Raw genomic sequence first — 19579 nt, 5'->3', positions numbered from 1 at the left:
CGAAATCATATCTATGCAATAAAACTGTGTTACCTTGCAATTTGATTTACACTGGTTTTGAAGTAACCCAGAGTAAATACATAGGAGAGTAAATTATGTTTTAGGAAAAGCTAAAATTATCAGGAGACGCAAATTCAGTGGAACATCTTGATTATTTTCTACTTAAAAGTACATAAAGACCAAAAATATAGAATCATGTTATGAAACAGTTATGATTAATTATAGCTGCTAAAGTTCATGAAAAGTATTCATAAAGATTCTGCAGTTGTGGAAATAATGTTTAGAAATGTTTTTTGAGATTGTTTAAAATGATTATAGCATATTTTTGTTTTCTGTTACACTTTAACCACTGCTTCCCTTTGGGAACAATAATAATGGTGTTACGAAAAGACGCGTATCTTCTATTTATTTGGTGCTTTTCTCTTGAAGGAAGACAGGACATCTTCAGGAATCACTCAGTTGTCTGTAACATCCAAACTCATATTTATTCAGGAACTCATTTTTTGTGTGGATTGTTTGGGCTGTTTGCTTCCTTCTTTCAACTGCTAACTACTTTTGCCTGTTTTTCTTGCCTAACCCTCTATAGAGGAAATACAGGAGCTATAAATGAGAAAAAACTCAACAAATCTCTTTAACTGTTAGTAATTCTGATGAAACAGCCACAAGAAAGAGTTCAAAATAATGACTAAAATGAACAAATATCCGTGGAATATCTGTGGGCATTATCTATTGCCTTCCTGATTGACTTGAACCACTGAGGTTGAAGAGATAGCACAAATTATACATTGAACCACTGAGGATTGAAGAGATAGCACAAATTATACATTGACTTAAGCATAAAGGGTTTTGAAATTCTATCTCTCTCTTACTCTTCTCTCTCTCTCTCACACACACACACAGACCAGTGATATATATGTTAAATGATGTTACATACCAGTGCTCATGATTCTTACCATTCGCTATGTAACCTGGTACATACATAGCACGACTCCCTGGAATAGAGTAGGCTAGGCCGCTTATGCTGGGGGAGTGACTGACATGCACTTTCAAGCTATATCTGCCATTTACAGCAAAGGAGAAAAAATATCTCGAGTAAATTCCATCATTTTTTATAATATCAGCACCTGCATATGTAAAAAGAAAGGTCAATGTCACCACTTGTCATCACAGTTGATTACTAATATTTAATTAAATCATTAAATAATAAGCTTTGCTCCCTTCCTTCTTCCCATTTTAGCAAATCCAATCGTGGTCATAGCTACTTTTAATATTAAAATCCAATGGCTCCTTAACTTCTCCCTGTGATTCCTTAACCTCCGAAAAATTATTTTCTGAAGGTGAATGAGTTGTGCTTCAGTGCTCATAAAGCATATAATAACCACCTTTAGAGCTCTCCTTCTTATCATTGAAAATAAGACTAATTTTTCATGGAAATCAAGCATATTCTTTTTGTTTATGGTTACAGACTCTTTTGAGATAAAAGATATTCTGTTCCAGGAAATAAATATAGATGCACATATACACATTTCATATAATTTCAAGGGATTTATAAACATCCTGCAGCCCTGATGAAAAAAAAATCTGGCAGTTGATAAAGTAGTGTGAAATTATTTAATTTCCTCATTAGAAGGTAACATGGAACTGTTGTTCTAGATTCTGAGGGGTTTGCTGAATGGGGTTTGACAGGCTTTGGTTCCATCCACTGTGCTTTGCTTCAGGAAGCATTTAGAAAGCTTGGCCAGCGCTAGACTTCTTTCCTTGGAGAGCAGTTCAATTCCAAACCAAGTCCAACTGAATGGTGGGGAGGCCCAGACTCCAAGGTGGCAGTGGGAGGTATAGCTTAGCCCAAGTGCAGAACACATTCACTCTTCAAGTGCAGGTGGCCACCCTGGGCAAATGGCTTGTCCTTTCCTCGAGTTAGTTCACACCACATACTCAGCCCTGGACCCTAGCACTGTATCACCACTAAAGTGCTCTCAAATCCCCACTGCAGAGGCAGGACTGCTCCTTAACATGAGAAAAGTAGGAGTATATTGAATTAAAATAAAAAGTGCTGAGCAACTTATTATCATAGTAGGTCTAGAAATTTTTCATCTATTGGAAAGAAATAAAATCTTGGTATTTAGAGGTTTACTGATTAATCAGATCTATTTGTTAAGAAATGATAAAGGAAAATCTCTCTGTGCCACAGTTACTACCCCCACCTCTTTTAATCCCTGAGTTAGAAAGAAATGGGAAAGAACACTAGCGTGGGGTTCATTGGACTTGGTCCTTAAGGTCTGGATCCACCACTCAGTAGCTGTGAAACATCTCTCTGAGCCTCAGTTTTCTCATCTATAAAATGGGGAAAACTTATCTCACAGGGCTGTTGTGTTGATTATCTCAGTGTTCATGAGAAAGCACATTTTAAATTATAAAGGACTTCATAAGTGTACATTTTATTATTGTTCATGAATTTGGTAGTGGATAAATACTGCTTCCATTATAAAAATAAGTGTTAGCTATTTACATGTGTGTTAAATATGGGGGGGGAAAACAAACCCTACATTTACACTTTGGTGCTTAAGCAATACTTTCCATCGTTTCTTTCATTAGAGTATAATTTTTTTTTTTTTTTTTGAGAGAGAAAGAGAGACAGAATGTGAGCAGGGGGAGGGGCAGAGGGAGAGAGAGAATCTTAAGCAGGCTCCATGCCCAATGCAGAGCCCAATGCTGGGCTCAATCTCATGACCCTGAGATCACGACCTGAGCCACAATCAAGAGTCTGACGCTTAACCGACTGAGCCACCAGGCACCCCTAGAGTATAAATTTAGACATCAAATAAATAAAATGGTTCCAGGGAACAAATATAAAAGCTGTTGAGCTGACTCAGGTGATCTCTCCTAAGAGAACAGGATCTATTCTCCAGGCCAGCCCATAGGCTGAAGCAAAGGGGAAGCATCTGGAAAGTACATTTTTAGACTATATACAGAAACTAAAAGGTGTAGCCATGGATAAGCAATCAGAGCATGAGACGTTCATTTGGATCCATTCCAATAGACAAAATGAGAGGACTTCTCTGGTGTCCCTCTGAGGTAGATTTGAACTAAAATCCTTTGAATGAACTTTTGTTTCATAAATGTCATACAAGATTGCCATGGCAAGATGCTAACGGGTTGCCAAACCTAAGACTCTTGAAAAATAATTATCTTTGAAACACCTGAGTGCAGGAGTATGGTTTTATTAGTAGATCAAACACTTGTGGCTGCCCACATAGATTTTGAAGCCTGTTGTCCTTCTGAGAATGTAGTTTAGGGAAAGAACAGAACAGAAAAGATAAAACAAGAAAAGAGTTTGTTTTTAAGACAAAAAGTTAGTCAGAAAGAGTCTAGGAGCTGCTATTTCCTGGCCTGATGCTATGCTGTCTGTGAGGTATGATGTAGAATGTATAGAATGAGCGCTTGAAGTAGGGTTTTGTTTTCTTTTACTTTGTTTTCCCCATGGAGGGAAAATCTCTGTCATGATTCCACTAGACTTGCTGGCCTGGTCATCTTGTGAGCAAATCATACATGTAAATGCACTGGCTCTTCCCTCTTATCAACCCTGCTACTTGGCTAAAGAATAGTCTGGGGTTATCTCCCAGGTAACAAGTTCAGTTTCCAATTTTCTCTTCACTACTGGGCCTGAGGAGACCACTACTGCATCTTACTTCTTGGGTTTTCATTTGCTATTTTAATTGTCCAATCTTATTATTTCAGTGAATAATATAGCTGGTGAATCTTAGAGGAATATGGGCATGTCACAAGGACATAAAAGCCTGTTCTGTGTGACCTCAGTGAGTTGCTAGTGTCACTGGCCAAATAAAGACCTAGGTGTCAAGCTACTTCCTCCCACCCTTTTGTTCACCCACAGCTACACTGAGGAAACTCAAGGAGACTCTTCCCATTCTCTTTCCTTGTGCAGATGTGACCTGTAGCTACTCAGTATGTCAGTGACTCTCTTGAGGACTCGAGAATCTCAAAAGATTCGATGAGAAAAATAATTGAATTGAAGGACTTTTACAGGTAAGCTTAAGATTGATACTGCAGCATCAGAACACAACAACAGCTCTTGAGAGCATGAAAAATGACATGACATTCCTTGTTACCTGCTCCATTGTCAAAAAGGTCCAGAGCAATAGGATCGGCAGCCTCTGGCTCAATTGTAGCAGTAACAGTGGCATTAAGAATGGGATAAATCCCTTTTCTCACATTTGCATAAATCATCACAGGCTGGGGAAAATGGGTGCTATCTCTTTCCACAAAGGCTTCCACAGTAGCAGGGGGCATGGCTGAGCTGGAGGCGCGAGAGGTCACTGTCACTTTCAAGGCTTGAAGAGAATGGTGGGTATTGTTCAGTGTGTAGGTCCAGAGCCCAGGCTGCAAAACAAAGTCTTTTTGTTTTGTCAAATGTGAAGAAAAAAAATCAACCCTTAATTTTAAAGCATAAGTCTGAGCTCCTAGGGGCTTTAATCCTTGTTTTGTTGATGCTGCATTTTCTGAAGTAGCTACAGAAGAATGTCAGGGAAAGTAATATTGGTTTAACAATTCATTATTTACATGGCTTTCACAGCACAACCCACTTTTATTGTTAGGTAACTTCTTAGGGAATTATACCATGAACTTATTTGTGGGGAGGACATATTTTAATTCACATTTTTGGAAGATAATGATAAGTGTCCAGCTTCAAAGTATTTTGCAAAAATTAACTTGAGCCCCTTCACCCAAAAGACATTTCAATGTTTTTATTCCTTTTCTACAATTGAGAAAATTATAGCAAATTAAGTGGACAGTTATGCTTTATGTGAATCACTGGATTAAAAAGGAGTCATATCCTTCCTTCCCTTCATGTCCCTCAACCCCCACCCTGAATATCCAGAAATCTCAAACAACAAAACCCACATACGCTATTAGAGACCAAGAAAAGGAACACTGTTTTTTAATAAGTCAGGATTCTACAATGCCTGTGTTGAGTAATTTGTAGAAATATTGCTAAATGCCATTCTTTTGCCTGTCTAGGCTGCCTGGGGGAAACCTGCAAGAGAATGTCAGAAAGAAAAAAAGCTTAAACTACAAGTAACAGAAATTTGTTCTTTGGGTAAGATTATATATAAATATCCCTTTTTTCCCCATTCTTGCTGTTGCTTTTTTTTTTTTTTTTTTTTGCGAGAGAGAGAGCACACACAAGCTGGAAGAGGGGCAGAAGGGGACAGAGAGAGAATCTCAAGTAGGCTCCATGCCCAGCACAGAGTCCAACTCAGGGCTCAATCTCACAACTGCGAGATCATGACCTGAACCTAAACCAAGAGTTGGTGGCTTAACTGACTGAGCCATCCAGGCACTCCACTGTTGCTTCTTATTAAATCCTAGAAGTAACAGGAGGAACACAGTAGAGCTCGAGGGGAAAGAGAAAGCAGTGAGGGGTTAAGTTGTGACTCAGTGTGGAAAATTAAGATGGCACCACACCCTACTCAGCCTTCTTCATTGGGATTCATGAGCTTGGCCGTTTTCCTGCGAGAATTCAAGTATCAAGATCATCTATTCTTTTTTTTTTTTTTTGTAATCATAACATTAGTAACAGACACTTAGTACAAATCGCCATATCAAAACCTTCTCTTTGGGTGTAATGTGTGTTTTGCTGTAGGGCACCTCGTGCAGACGAAGAGGTCAGGCAAAGGCAACAAAAAGTAGGTAAAATGTTCTTGGCTCTTGTGCAAAGAACATGCTGTGAAAAGAACATGATGAGTTGAGAGAAAAGTAAGGAAGAGCAGAGCAGAGAATGTTTGGGAAGAGGGTTAAGAAATAAGCTTGGGCAAAAGTTAGAACATAAACTGCGTGATATGTAACAGTAACCACATAGATTTTATCCTGAGACCACCAATTAGTTTTGAATAGGAGATAGGCTTGATCAGATTCATGCTTCAGAAGAATCACTGGGGTAGAGGTAAAGCAGAGGCAGGGAAACCCTAGGAGAGGCTGCAACAGGGATCTGGGAGTGGGGAGGGTGGAAGGTGCTGGGGAAGGACTGCACTCAGGCAGTGCACGGGTGGACCTCATCAATTCACCACCCTGCTGAGAACCACTAGCAATTTCCTTTCCCTTTAGGATTCAAGCTCTTCTTGCCTTTATGGGCATACAGAGCCCTTGCTGACATGGTTCCTGTTTGTGTTTAACCTCATCACTTCCTCTCTTTCCTTCCCCTAAATCTCCACCTTATATACTGCTGTGTAGTTCATCCATGTTGACCTACTTGGTTCTATGAAGAGCTATGTTCTATTTTTTTCTGAATCTTTCTATGTGCTATTTCCTCTGCGCAGAATGTCATTGACACCTCTGGTCTCTTTATCCTCTCTATTTCCATTTTGATGTTTTTACTTCCAGGAAGCAGTCACCTTCCCTGGAAGCCTGTGCATCATTCCTGTATGCTCTGAGTACTCTGTTCTTTTTTTTTTTTTTTTATCTATACAATTACTTATTTATTTTTTTAAAATAATTTTTATTGTTATGTTAATCACCATACATTACATCATTAGTTTTTGATGTAGTGTTCCATGATTCATTGTTTGTGCATAACACCCAGTGCTCCACGCAGAATGTGCCCTCTTTAATACCCATCACCAGGCTAACCCATCCCCCCACCCCCTCCCCTCTAGAACCCTCAGTTTGTTTTTCAGAGTCCATCGTCTCTCATGGTTTGTCTCCCCCTCTGACTTACTCCCCTTCATTCTTCCCCTTCTGCTATTTTCTCCTTTTTTTTTTCTTAACATATATTGCATTATTTGTTTCAGAAGTACAGATCCGTGATTCAACAGTCTTGTACAATTCACAGTGCTCACCATAGCACATACCCTCCCCAATGTCTGTCACCCAGCCACACAATCCCTCCCACCCCCCACCACTCCAGCAACCCTCAGTTTGTTTCCTGAGATTAAGAATTCCTCATATCAGTGAGGTCATATGATACATGTCTTTCTCTGATTGACTTATTTCACTCAGCATAACACCCTCCAGTTCCATCCACGTCGTTGCAAATGGCAAGATCTCATTCCTTTTGATGGCTGCATAATATTCCATTGTGTATATATACCACATCTTCTTTATCCATTCATCTGTCGATGGACATCTTGGCTCTTGCCACAGTTTAGCTATTGTGGACATTGCTGCTATAAACATTGGGGTGCACGTACCCCTTCGGATCCCTACATTTGTATCTTTGTGTTAAATACCCAGTAGTGCAGTTGCTGGATCGTATGGTAGCTCTATTTTCAACTGTTTGAGGAACCTCCATACTGTTTTCCAGAGTGGCTGCACCTGCTTGCATTCCCACCAACAGTGTAGGAGGGTTCCCCTTTCTCCACATCCCTGCCAACATCTGTCATTTCCTGACTTGTTAATTTTAGCCATTCTGACAGGTGTGAGGTGGTATCTCTGAGTACCCTGTTCTTATTCCTACCATGGTATTTTTTTGTAAAGCACCCAGACAAGACCCAGCACATAGAAGATACTCAAAAACATATGTATTGCATATATTCATATTATAAATTCTAGGTGGAGTTTTTTTTTTTGCTAAGCATATAGATAACTATGTTTGTGTGAATTTTGTAAAGAAGAAAGTAAGCAAAAATAAATTATTTGTACTGCATACATACTAATTTCCACTGTTAAAGAGAGAAGACTTTGGTATCCATTATTTAAAGTTTTGAACATAACTTAGTTGTTTCTCTTACATTTTTAACATTCACAAAATGCCTTCATATGAATTTAAAGTAAAATTTTGATAAGAATAGGATTTCTTTATACAGTGCATTTATGTGATTCAATTGAAAGTTATGTACTTGACTAAATGTCGTCATTATGAACAAGCTCACAACACCTACCTTAGCAGTTCCTGGAATGCAGAGGCGAGCAGTCTGCAAAGCTGGATTGGTGGTAAAATTATTTGCATAGTATTTTCTTCCATTAGGATCAAATAATGCAATCTCAGGGGGCCCGCTGGTCTGCCATGTGACTAGAAAGGTAGTGTCATTGCCCACACTGTTATCCAGGGTCACAGTGTTTTTCAGTTGATGGTGAGGTTTAAGATTTTCACCTGTACTTTCAAGCTATTAAAGAAAATACACATATATGTGAAAGTTTCTAGTGTAGGCATAAACATTCCATCTTTTTCTTTACTTCTGGACAAACAAAAATAAATGGACAAAAATAAAAATAATTTAATTCTGACATGTACTATATTTAGATAAATCACTTTTCATAAAAATACCTCACCAAAGCAAAATATTGTATATTATAGGAGTACAGAAGATATAAAATAGTCTGTTATGGTTAATACAAGTGTCACTTCATTATTTTTTACAGAGAGATTTTAGCTGTTCTCATACTCATTCTCATCCAAATCAATAGTAGCCTTGGATCAGCAATTATAATAACAAGCTTTTAAAAAAATTTTGTTTGTGAATGTGCTTAAGCGGTTTAATTTATATGTTATCTCTCCAGATACTTTTATGGGCATGGAGCCCAGTGTGAGACTTGAACTCACGACCTGAGATTAAGACCTGAGCTGAGATCAAGAGTCAACTCAAATGACTGAGCCACCCAGGCACCCCTACTTTTATATATTTTAATAAGAAATAAAACACTGAGTTTCAGGGGGCTTGGGTACATTAAAATAATTATTTAGCCATTCACAATAAGCCACATGCACATGTGTGTGTGTGTGTGTGTGTGTGTGCATACAATACATACAGAGTGCAAACAGATGACGGCACTGTGCTAAATGCTTTACATATATTATCTCACTTAATCCTTATGAAAACCCTCTGAAGTGAGTACTGTTATCCACATTCACAGTTGAGAAGACTGTGGCTTAGAGAAGTCATTTGTCTAGTTGTCACATGGCAAGGAGCTGAAATTGGGATAGAGCCCAGGCAGGCAGACATCAGAGCCCCTACATTTAATCACTATGTAGTCACAACAGATACAAGTCAATAAATAACTTCAAAAATTTTATTTATTAAATAAACACACTGTGTAATGCTCTGTAATATTGCTCAAACTTGGAAAGCATATAAAATTTTTGGTAGATGACAGCAAAAACACTGTGGATTATTTGTTCAAGTCCATTTTACAAGTGTTTGTGCTCTGCTGACTACTGGGGCACATTCTGTGCTGGGCCTGCATTGTTGAAGGGGATTTAGATGTAGTTTCTGCCCACAGTCTGGTGGGGCTAATGACATACAGCTGGGGAGAGGTGGCCAAGTTTGGGAACATGAGGCTAATTTGAGTCATATGAATAATATTTTGTTAAATTTTTTTAAAAAACTTTTTTGAACGTTTGTTTTTATTTCACATTATTAAAGAAGAAATCACACGGTAGATAATTTGGAAGAGCCCATTGTAATCTAATTTATAATATATGTTCTCATTTATGGTTCACCTTTTTTCACTTCTAATGATGGAATTGTGGTATTGCCTTACTGTGTACATATAATACATATATATAATCTTCACGTTAAATATTTCCTAAGAATAATTTAACTGCCTTCATTGTTCATATCAAGTCATTAACTTGGCAGGTTCACTTACCATCTGTAAGGAAACATCAGATAAAATTTTGTCCAAACCCTCAGTTACATTCAAAATATCTTTAAAGTACTTAGAAAAAATTTGGCCCTTTGAAAATGGCTTAATCGATTAGAGGATGCCTTTGTGAGCAAAGTCAAGTAAATTGCAATAGTCAACAAGATATTTAAAAATTTTTAGAATTTAATGAAATAGTTGATACTGTTTTTTTTTTAAAGATTTTATTTATTTATTTGAGAGAGAGAGAGAAACAGCATGAGAGGGGAGAAGGTCAGAGGGAGAAGCACACTCGCTGCTGAGCAGAGAGCCCGATGCAGAACTCGATCCCGGGACTCCGGGATCATGACCTGAGCCGAAGGCAGTTGCCTAACCAACTGAGCCACCCAGGCGCCCAGTTGATACTGTTAATATGAGGGAGGAGCTTCAAAGTTTTTAAAGAAGCCAAAAAAGGGGGCGCCTGGGTGGCTCAGTTGGTTAAGTGACTGTCTTCGGCTCAGGTCATGATCCTGGAGTCCCTGGATCGAGTCCCGCATCGGGCTCTCTGCTCAGCAGGGAGTCTGCTTCTCCCTCTGACCCTTCCCCCCATCATGTGCTTTCTCTCTCTCTCAAATAAATAAATAAAATCTTTAAAAAAAAAAAAAAGAAGCCAAAAAAGGATTATGACTGATGAAAAGTTATTATAGAGCTAAAATAAAGACAGTTTCTTACTTTTTGGCCTTACTTCCACCCCACCTCCACTCCCACTTTGAGCTACTAGGAAGGAGCACGCTCTGCTTCCAGACCTTAAAAGGCTGAGGTAGCAATTACAGGAAATGATCTAGGGTGGAGAAGAATAGACATCAGGTAAAAGTGAAGTGAAGTGAAAGTGAAGACCAAGAAGCTCATTAAAAGGGGCGCCTGGGTGGCTCAGTCATTGGGCGTCTGCCTTCGGCTAGGGTCATGATCCCGGAGTCCCGGGATCGAGCCCCGCAAGGAGCGGGGCTCCCTCCTCGGAGGGAAGCCTACTCCTCCCTTTCCCACTCCCCCTGCTTGTGTTCCCTCTCTTGCTGTCTCTCTGTCAAATAAATAAATAAAATTAAAAAAAAAAAGCTCATTAAAAGCCTTCTGTGAAAGAATTATTCCATATTCAAATAAGGTTAATGAGGCAGTTAGCACAATTCATCTCTTTTTCTTGCTTCCGTCTCCCTGCCCTGCAGCCCCATCTGTAAGTGTAATACCAAGGAAATCCTGACCTGAATCCGTTGTTGAAAAATGTCTCCGGTTCCAGAGGAAATTCTACTGAAAGCATCAGTCATGCTGTTGGAGTTTGATTTATCTGGAACAAAGAACTTTAAACCTCCTGAAATACATGATTGGGATGTTAACTATTAAAATGTATAAAATAAAACAAAAAACATGTTAGGTCTTTTCCAACAACCTTTCTTATGAAAGAGGGCTAGTTTTGGGGAAGGAGTTCTGCTTGGCTTGCTTTGCGTGGCATCCTACCAGCCACATGGTAAGTGCAGAGGTGAGTGGTTTTGTCTGTTTGGCTTACAGCTGTAATGTGAAGGTCTAAACATCTATCTGGTACAGGATAAAAACTCAGTAAATATTTATTAAATAGTCTTGTAATTAAGGTAATTTGTAGACAGCCTAGGGTAATTGCCATCTATCATTGGTATATATTTACATTTACATTTATATTCTGATAACATTGTTTTCAAAGATAATTCAATAAAATCTAACTTTCAGTTTTTAAGTCAGCAATACTCATTTTATTGACTATAAGAAATAGAAGATAAGATTATTCCATGCCTCATCTGGAACAAAGAAAATATGTATCTTACAATATGGTATGTGTCCTTATCATGGAAGTTAGTGCATTTAATCTTAAACATATTTTTAGCTCTGTGATTATATATGCTCAGATTGGTTTAACAAAGAAATGATAAAATTGTATTTTCATTGGCTGTATATAATTGGCACCTTCTAAGGAAAATATTTAAAAGTCAGCAAAATTTGGGGCATTTGAGTGGCTCAGTTTGTTGAGGGTCCAACTCTAGATTTTGGCTCAGGTCATGATCTCAGGGTTTTGAGATCGAGGCCAGTGTTGAGCGCCACTGGGCATGGAGCCTGCTTGGGATTCTCTCTTCCTCTCCCTCTGCCCCTCCCCCACTCGTCTCTCTCCCCCTCTCTAAAAAAAAAAAAAATCCACAAAATTTTGGCAGATTTTAACAATGATTTTTATGTTGTTTTCCTTAAGATAACTGTTTCTATTTTTTTTTCACTTAAGCCAGACATTCTATTGACATAATCTGAGCTTCATGGTTGTGCTTTGAATATTCAAGTTAAAGGAAATGCTCTAAAATACAAGGTTTTTGAAATATATTTACCTGTATGATGTGATAATTCCTCCAGATTTTCGACCACAGATGAACCCAGGGCAATGGAATGAATGGTTGAACCACTGCTGAGCACGGTGAGTAAGCAGTTGCCAACATGCTCATCATTTCCACTAGTCACTAATATCATCACAGAACCATAGGCTTTTCCATTCAGTTTTTCCACCACCTGAACATACAGTATCAGTTATTTGGAAGGAAATATAATTCAAATTGTCTTATTGAATGGAAGAATTCACTCATTCCAGATTCCCCACCCATGAGGCATATGCGTCTTTGAGGTCCTCTGTGGCTCGCTGCTCTCCATGCCCATCCCCATTCTGTCCTCAACTCACTTCATCACAGGACTTGTCACCCTACGTGCCATTGCTGGTTTGCTTGTAGAGAGGGACTCTTCCTGTTTGAATCATCACAACATGACCCTGGTTTAGAATAGGGTCCATGATAGAGGTATGGGAGCACATTCTTATGTGTTATCACTGCCTCTGACATCCAGTGAATGACCAATAAGAGGACTTAGAGCAGTCGTTCCCAACCTTGGCTACACAATAGAATTAGATAGGTCTAGAATGACTATACACAGCAGCCAGACATGCTGATTTTGGCTGGAAAACCCAAGGGTAAAAATGGCTACAGTTGGGACAGTCCCAGAATGGATAGAGATGGTGTTAGAAATTGTCCAGATGATGCTGAAGTTCCCCAGCCTTGGCCATTGTATTTATTTACTCATTCCTTCAACAAGGTTTATTGAGCAACTATTATGTGACAGGTACTTTGCTAGGCACATGGGGTTTAATGGTAAATAAGATATGGTGCCTGATCTCAAAAATAATCCATCACTACTGTCTTATAGTTGAGGCTGTTATGACCACACTGTAACAGATAACCCCAAATTAGAATCTGTTATCAGGGCAGATAACCCCAAAACAGATAACTACAAAATGAAGGAAAGGAAAGTGATGGTGATTTGAGGCTTGGGGTGCTCTACTGTACCTCAAATCCCTTCTTAAGCCCTGAGCAAATGCTGGTTTCTGCTTCCGCTGACACAGTCGTAGGCAGATGTGAAACCAACAGCTTTCGGTCATCATCACTGTTAATTTGGTGTAGTTGGGCTCTGATCTCCCCTTTGCTGTTGAAACTGATGATGCCCACAAAGGTATGAATTTCAACAATCTGCATCAAGTAAAATTCTGCTGCTTGTTGCAGTCGAAGGAGTCTGTCAGCCTATGTCCCAAAAAGGAAAAATGAAGAAAAATAGTAACATTTGGTTGGTAGACAAAAGTATGACTAAGCAACTCAATCAGCAAATATTTCTACAAATCACTGAGCAATGTCAGACTGTAATTTTTTGAGCTGTAAAGAGTGATGCAATGCTGGAATCTTGTTTGATTAATTGCAAAAAATAAATGCTTTTCAAGGAGGGGGGGAGTGGTTTAGAACCCTGCCCCCAACAAGTTGTTCATATTTACCACTCTCTAAGAACACATATTCCCACTATTTCGCTCCAACTCAGAATTCAAGATCTATGAAACCAGTTAAAACTAGATTTGTAACTGCTTCTTTTAAAATCCAGTCTGGATAAGAGGAAACACCGCAAAGAGACCTGATAGTAGAGAGAAGTAGCAGTTAGGGGTACGTATGCTGGCACTATCCTCTGTTATCATGGTCATCTTAGGTTGGAAACTTCATCTGTAAAGTGGGGATAATATTTTTCTTAATTATTAAAATAGAATTGCTATGAGGATCAACTGAGATACATATGTGACAGTATTCTTATACTTTGAAGTGTTAACCAGTTCTAAAGTAATATTACTGATCAGGTTTGGGCAGGTGATGTTACTGATGTTCACTAGGATCACTTGTTTTGAAGGCTGTGGGAGCAGCAAGCTGAGCTTCAGTGACCACCTGCTCAGTGATAGAGACTGTAGTCTCTATCTCCAACCTAGACATCTCCCTTAATATCTGGACCATTGCACATTGCTTAGGAAACATCACCAATTTAATGTCCCATGGGTATCTCAGACTTGACACACTGAATTCATTGCCTCTCTTCCCAAATACTGTTTCTCTTACAATATTGGGAAGTAACTTGGTAGAGTAGATGAAGCAAGGACTTTGAATCTGACCTTCAACTTTTGCTAATTATGTGACCATAGAGAAATTACTCATCTTTTTTAGCTTCAGTTTTCTCATCTGCAAAACGGATATATAGTCAGCACCCAGTAAATAGCAGCTATTGCTAACCATGTCATTAAGCCATCATTCTTTTTTAAAATTAGTTCATTAATTTTTAAAAAAATTTTAAAATTCTTAATCATGATCTCCATTCCCAACTAGTTAAGCCAGAAAGAGTTGAGACAGAAAGAGAGTTGTGGGGAGAGGAGTACAGGGAAAGAATCTCAAGCAGACTCCCTGATGAGCATGGAGCCTGTTGCGGGGCTCCATCTGATGACCCTGAGATCGTGACCTGAGCCGAAATCAAGAGTCAAACGCTTAACCGAATGAACCACCCAGGTGCCCCAGATTGTGAGCATTTTGAAGCAGAGACTATGTTCTGTCATCTCTGCATCCCCCAAGCCAGCATAGTACAGGCACCTAATGAATAAATGGCCATGATGGTTCAAGGACAATACTGGCAGGAAAAGGGAAGGAAGTTTGTTTTGCTGTGAGTGTTACTTTAAGCTTATTTCTCTTCTACTTCCTTTAGGTCTTCTCTCAAGTAAAACTATCACTTTCACACTATCTATTCTTCCTCAATAGAGCCAGCTAGCTAATATAAATTATCCTGAGAACATATTTAGAAGATCATGCCCTAGTCAGCTGCAGGTAGGCAAGATTACAAAATTATCCAGAAGCTGAATGTATTAGTGGTGCTCCTAATATTTCAGAGACAAGCCAAAAAAGGCAAATTTTCCAGGACTGCTGGTCCAGAGAATACAAAAGGATAAACTCTTCCTTAGGACAAGTACTATAATAAAATAATAACTACCACTTTATGAACCCAAAGCTTAATATTCATTTTCTCATTTATTGCCTCTCAACAACTTTATGAAGTAGATGGTGGTATGCTGGTAAATGTATTTTAAAAACTGGATTTCTGGCAAAAGAGAGAAGAGAGAGAGAGACCCTGATTTGTTGCAAAATTGACAATTTCTGTGCGGTAAATACTCCCACCATGGCTGATTTCAAGCTGTCACTTGTGACGTCACTGAAGGCAGAGCTGGGGAAGAGATGTGTAGTAGTAGACCATGCAGATACAATAGACCAGAAATAATCTTAAGAGCATAGATCAGAGATCAGCAGACATTTCCAGAAAAGGGCCAGAAAGTTAAGTATTTTAGGCTTGGTGGGCCATATGTTCTCTGTTGCAACTTCTCAACTCTGCTGTTTTAGCGCTAAAGTGTCCCTAGATAAGATGTAAATAAATGAGCGTTGTGTTCCAATACAACTTTATTGATGGACACTGAAATTTAAATTTCATATAATTTTCACATCATGAAATATTATTTTCTAAGCCATTTAAAGAATAAATCCATTTTTAGCTTGTGGGCTATGCAAAAACAGGTGGTGGGCCAAATTTGGCCCATGAACTGTTGTTTACTGACTCTGGTCATAGATAATAGGAAAAAAATAGTAGGAAAATAATTAGGAAGTAATGACTTTTAAGCATTTATTATGTTTGTTTTAATATATCTTATTTAATTCTAAGTCTACATAGTTTAATTTTTAATAATGGCTATATTTAACTACTGGCTTGCAAATTTCCTAAAAATTTAACAATTGACTCCAATGAGCTAGTATAACCTGGTTCTGTCACAACACTAAAAGCAGGTATTATAATCCCTATTTTATAGTTGAGGAAACAGTTCAGGAAGTAGGTATTATAATGACTATTTTATAGTTGGGGAAACAGTTCAGGAAGGTTATTTTGCTCCTGATTAAAGACAGTAAGTGAAGAAGCCAGGATTTAATGCACATCTGCCTGGAGACACTAAGCCTTTAACCACTATCTGAGAGTTCTGAAGCTTCCAGGAGTGGGTTTCTGGAAGGCTGTGAACTTCCTGGATGACTGAGGTATGGTTTTCTATTCATGGTCACGTGGAAAATACACACACAATGGATATGCACACTCTTTGCAAACTCACCATTTCTTACCTCAGCAAGGGATGTGTACCAGTGAGTGAAATATGGTCAGACTAGAGATTCTCTTACACATCAGACTTTTGGAAAAGGGTCTTGGTAGGAAAAAAAGTTGCAATTAGTAGCAAAAAGTCAGGGCCAGGGATTATCTGTGGGTTTCATTTATCTGCCTTATCTCAATTTCTGGCCTACATTCTAAATTTGTTCCTCTTGTCCCCAAGAAAAGACGAAATGCATGATGATTCCAAACCTTTGAACTGTCCACCTCTGCCCTTAACCTCTGAAAATGAAAAGAATTAAAAACTAATAGAAAAAAAAATAAATGGTTTACAGCCATTTTGTTTCAAAATATTACCTCTGCCATCTTACTGGACACATCCAGGACTAAACACACCACTTTGTCGCCAGCCTGAATAAGGGAGAACACAGGAGGAGGTGGAAGCTCAGTCCCGTTCATGGCACAGCTATGATTAAAGTCAGCAGAGTCTGCGATTACATCCCATGCACTTCTGAGGCTGCACATTTGGTTCTGTAGGTTTGGAGCTTCTTGGTTGTGGGTATGTGCAGTACAGAATTCAACCACCTAGAAAAGGAACAAAGCCTATCAGAGAATAAAGGCACTCCTCCCATATTAGACATACTTCTCCTTCTCAAGCAACTGAAGGTAAAAGAGCATGGTAAGCTGAAACATGAGATATCAGAAGTGCTATATCAGTCCTTTATTAGTTCAAGAATGACAGTGAGTTTACAAATATACCTTCACACCCTTTGCTTGAAACATTGGCACCCTTGTGGTACTTGTGATCAGTCTAAATTATAGTCTGTTTGCACTTGGTAACAGAGAGCAGACTGTGTATATATATCTCAGTCTTAAGAAAACAAAACAATCTCCCGCCTTTTTTAGTATGATAGTGTGTTAAAGTAAACACTCTACAAGATGTGATCTCGGTCAGCCTATTCCTTGGAATATTTAATGATCCACCTTCACCTTTATTTATTGATCAGTCAACATAAATTGATCTAGTTCAAATATTGATCTCTGTAAAAATAGGATAAGGAAAAAAAAACTTAAACCTACTTCCTGATCTTTTCCCCCATTTGGAAATAGAGATATAATTCATTTAATAATACTAAACATATGTCACTCTTTTTTAAGGTATGGTTTGCATTGCAAAGTAATAAGTTACCGCCTATTCCCAGTGGCTATATTCCTGTAGAGTAGATACTTCCTGCTAACAGAGCCATGGGAGCTTAGAGCTAGAAGAAACCTTTCCAGTCCCATCTCTAATTTCATAGAAGGGGAAGCTAAAGCTCCAGAAGGTTGATAATTGCTCAAGGACATGGTTTTCTCAGTAGCATGGGGAGACAAGAATAGAACCCATTTTTGTTGTTGTTTTTTGTTTGTTTTTAACTCTTTTCTCTCTTTCGTGACTATGGTTAGAGGACGGTGAAATTTTTTTGACTGGATATTAATGATTAGGTCTTTCAAAGATTCACATACAATGTGGATGAAATATGTGGAATTAAGTTGGCTTCCAATATTAAAGCTATAAATTAAAACCATAATGGATCGGACAAGAAATGTGAAAAATCCCTTTAAAGTTACAGAATGACTTGTAGCCTTGACTAAACCAGACTGAAGAAAAAAAAGTTACTTAAAGAAAAGAATGCATCAATATAAGGGACGTTGGTCAGCCGTGGAAACAGAAAACTTCACAGAGGCACGTGCCCATGTGGTCTCAGCACCGTGGAGGGGCGATGACACACAGACATGAGTTTCAGGTCTTTGTGAAAATGGATGGATAGATCAGGTCATGAAGGCTGATGCAAGTAAGCCTCTGTTAGCACCAGTCTCCCTCCTTTCTGATTCCATTCCCTCCAAGCAGGCTTCTGTTGAGAAGCACACACAATTTTCCTTCAGAGAAAAAAACAAACTGGCTAAAGGATGCAAGTATTGGATCCCCATGAGAGAGTACTATTTTTAAATAATAATGTAAAAAATGGTGTTCTAGATCCATACACTAGTCTCTTGCCAATGCAGAATACTGACAAGGTTAAGTTTCCGAACCTGCAAAGCTAAGGGTTAGTTGATTTCTCTTGGTAACACCCGGTTTTTCTTTTTTAATTTCTATGCTATGCAAAACAAGGGAAAGAGAATTAGGAAACACAATTAAAGTAAGAGTCGTTTGCTACTTTTTTTGTGTGGAGATGCTGGGGAATGGTTTGCTACTTAAAATGAGAGAAATATAATCATGTGTTATATCACTCTTAGCAACTCGAAAACACTTCTTCTCAATACCACCAGATGAGCAGTTTATTTTGAAGTTTCCAGAGCTTCCTTGTTAAATCACCTTCCCTAGAAAGCAAATAATCACTTTTCTAAAGGAATTTTTTTTTTTTTTTGGTGATCATCTTTGGGGCCTCAGTGTTTTTTCTTTTATCTGTGAAATAAAAACTAGATGAACTCTAAGGTCCCCAAGCTCTAAAACATAGTGAATCTTAATTATCTTTTTGTTTAAAGACTTCAAACATATCAGTCCATCTTGGGAAGAGATGGCATGTTGTAGGAGTTTGTCATTCCAAGGCCATACTTACAGAAGATAAACTTTGCATGAACATTATTGATGCAGTTGCATTTTGGGTGCTATTGTATATAAACATACATCCTTCTTTGAAAAGTTTACTAATAATACAGTTTTCTTGAGGGCAAGGGCCTTTTTCACATACAAAAATGCCTGTGATGTCAGATGAACACCTAAAAATAGAAAGAGAAATTGGGTCTATTTCAGAAATACTTAGGTTTCTTCTTCATTGGCTCATATAATTATTTGTTCTAAGGCTTATAGCTTGCTAGATACACATAAAACATCTTAAAAATTACTCCGTTAAGAAAGTTAATTAATTTAGAAATGCACTCCACTTTATTTTAAAGCATTTGATCTGGATGAGGAATTCTCTATTGCCAAGGGTTTTACCAACTAAACAGGGTCAAAGGAAAAGATACCAGGAAATTAACATGAACTTTTGGAGTCCCAAGGAGGAGCATGAGTGATAGTATCCTGAGTCACAGCTTCTTTGAGGTCATTGCCATTGGACATCAGAGCAGAAGAGTGTGGCGATGTAATGATGATATTTAAACGGATTCTTTCCTAAATAAGTAATCTCAAATACTACCAATGGGAGTGAAGAATAATATGAACTTTAGAAGAGAAATATCTTAAAAAAAAAGAGAGAGAACTATCTTCCAATTGATGATCAATTGATAATTGGTCAATATCTACCAAAATTACAGCTGAGGGTACATTTTTGGCTTAGTAATTCCTGGAAACTATTCAACAGATATATAGATCTGCCTGCATACATGAGAAATGACATATGTGTAGCATTATGACCTACAGTACTATTGGCAATAACAAAAAATTGCTATCAACCCACTTGTCCAACAATAGGAAACTGGT

The 19579-nt window shown here is 38.3% G+C and overlaps 2 protein-coding genes across 4 annotated transcripts in view; one reads left to right on the top strand and one right to left on the bottom strand.

The window, feature by feature from the left end:
* The window catches only part of CLCA2 (chloride channel accessory 2), a 43283-nt gene that overhangs the window by 16353 nt on the left and 7351 nt on the right, over positions 1-19579 (bottom strand). For both annotated transcript variants that reach the window (XM_027570208.2, XM_027570217.2), the window contains exons 5-12: positions 18717-18876; positions 16477-16704; positions 12975-13205; positions 11973-12150; positions 10833-10939; positions 7896-8120; positions 4128-4398; positions 954-1124 (exon numbers count right to left, since the gene is read on the bottom strand). In XM_027570208.2, coding sequence (XP_027426009.2) covers positions 954-1124; positions 4128-4398; positions 7896-8120; positions 10833-10939; positions 11973-12150; positions 12975-13205; positions 16477-16704; positions 18717-18876 — 1571 coding nt within the window. The remainder of the gene's footprint in view (positions 1-953; positions 1125-4127; positions 4399-7895; positions 8121-10832; positions 10940-11972; positions 12151-12974; positions 13206-16476; positions 16705-18716; positions 18877-19579) is intronic.
* ODF2L (outer dense fiber of sperm tails 2 like) overlaps positions 3973-19579 on the top strand; it is an 86492-nt gene continuing 70885 nt past the window's right edge. Inside the window, exons 1-4 of one of the 2 annotated variants that reach the window (XM_027570293.2) lie at positions 3973-4044; positions 5038-5116; positions 10797-11095; positions 11998-12058. In XM_027570293.2, the coding sequence (XP_027426094.2) occupies positions 12035-12058 (24 nt within the window). In that variant the 5' untranslated portion in view covers positions 3973-4044; positions 5038-5116; positions 10797-11095; positions 11998-12034. Of the gene's footprint in view, positions 4045-5037; positions 5117-10796; positions 11108-11997; positions 12059-19579 lie in introns of both variants that reach the window. The other variant, XM_027570231.2, reaches the window with a different exon arrangement.

Source organism: Zalophus californianus, chromosome 4, assembly GCF_009762305.2.
Source record: "Zalophus californianus isolate mZalCal1 chromosome 4, mZalCal1.pri.v2, whole genome shotgun sequence".
Taxonomy (NCBI): domain Eukaryota; kingdom Metazoa; phylum Chordata; class Mammalia; order Carnivora; family Otariidae; genus Zalophus; species Zalophus californianus.
The sequence above is the reverse complement of the archived record's forward strand: the minus strand, read 5'-3'. Positions and strand labels throughout refer to the sequence as shown.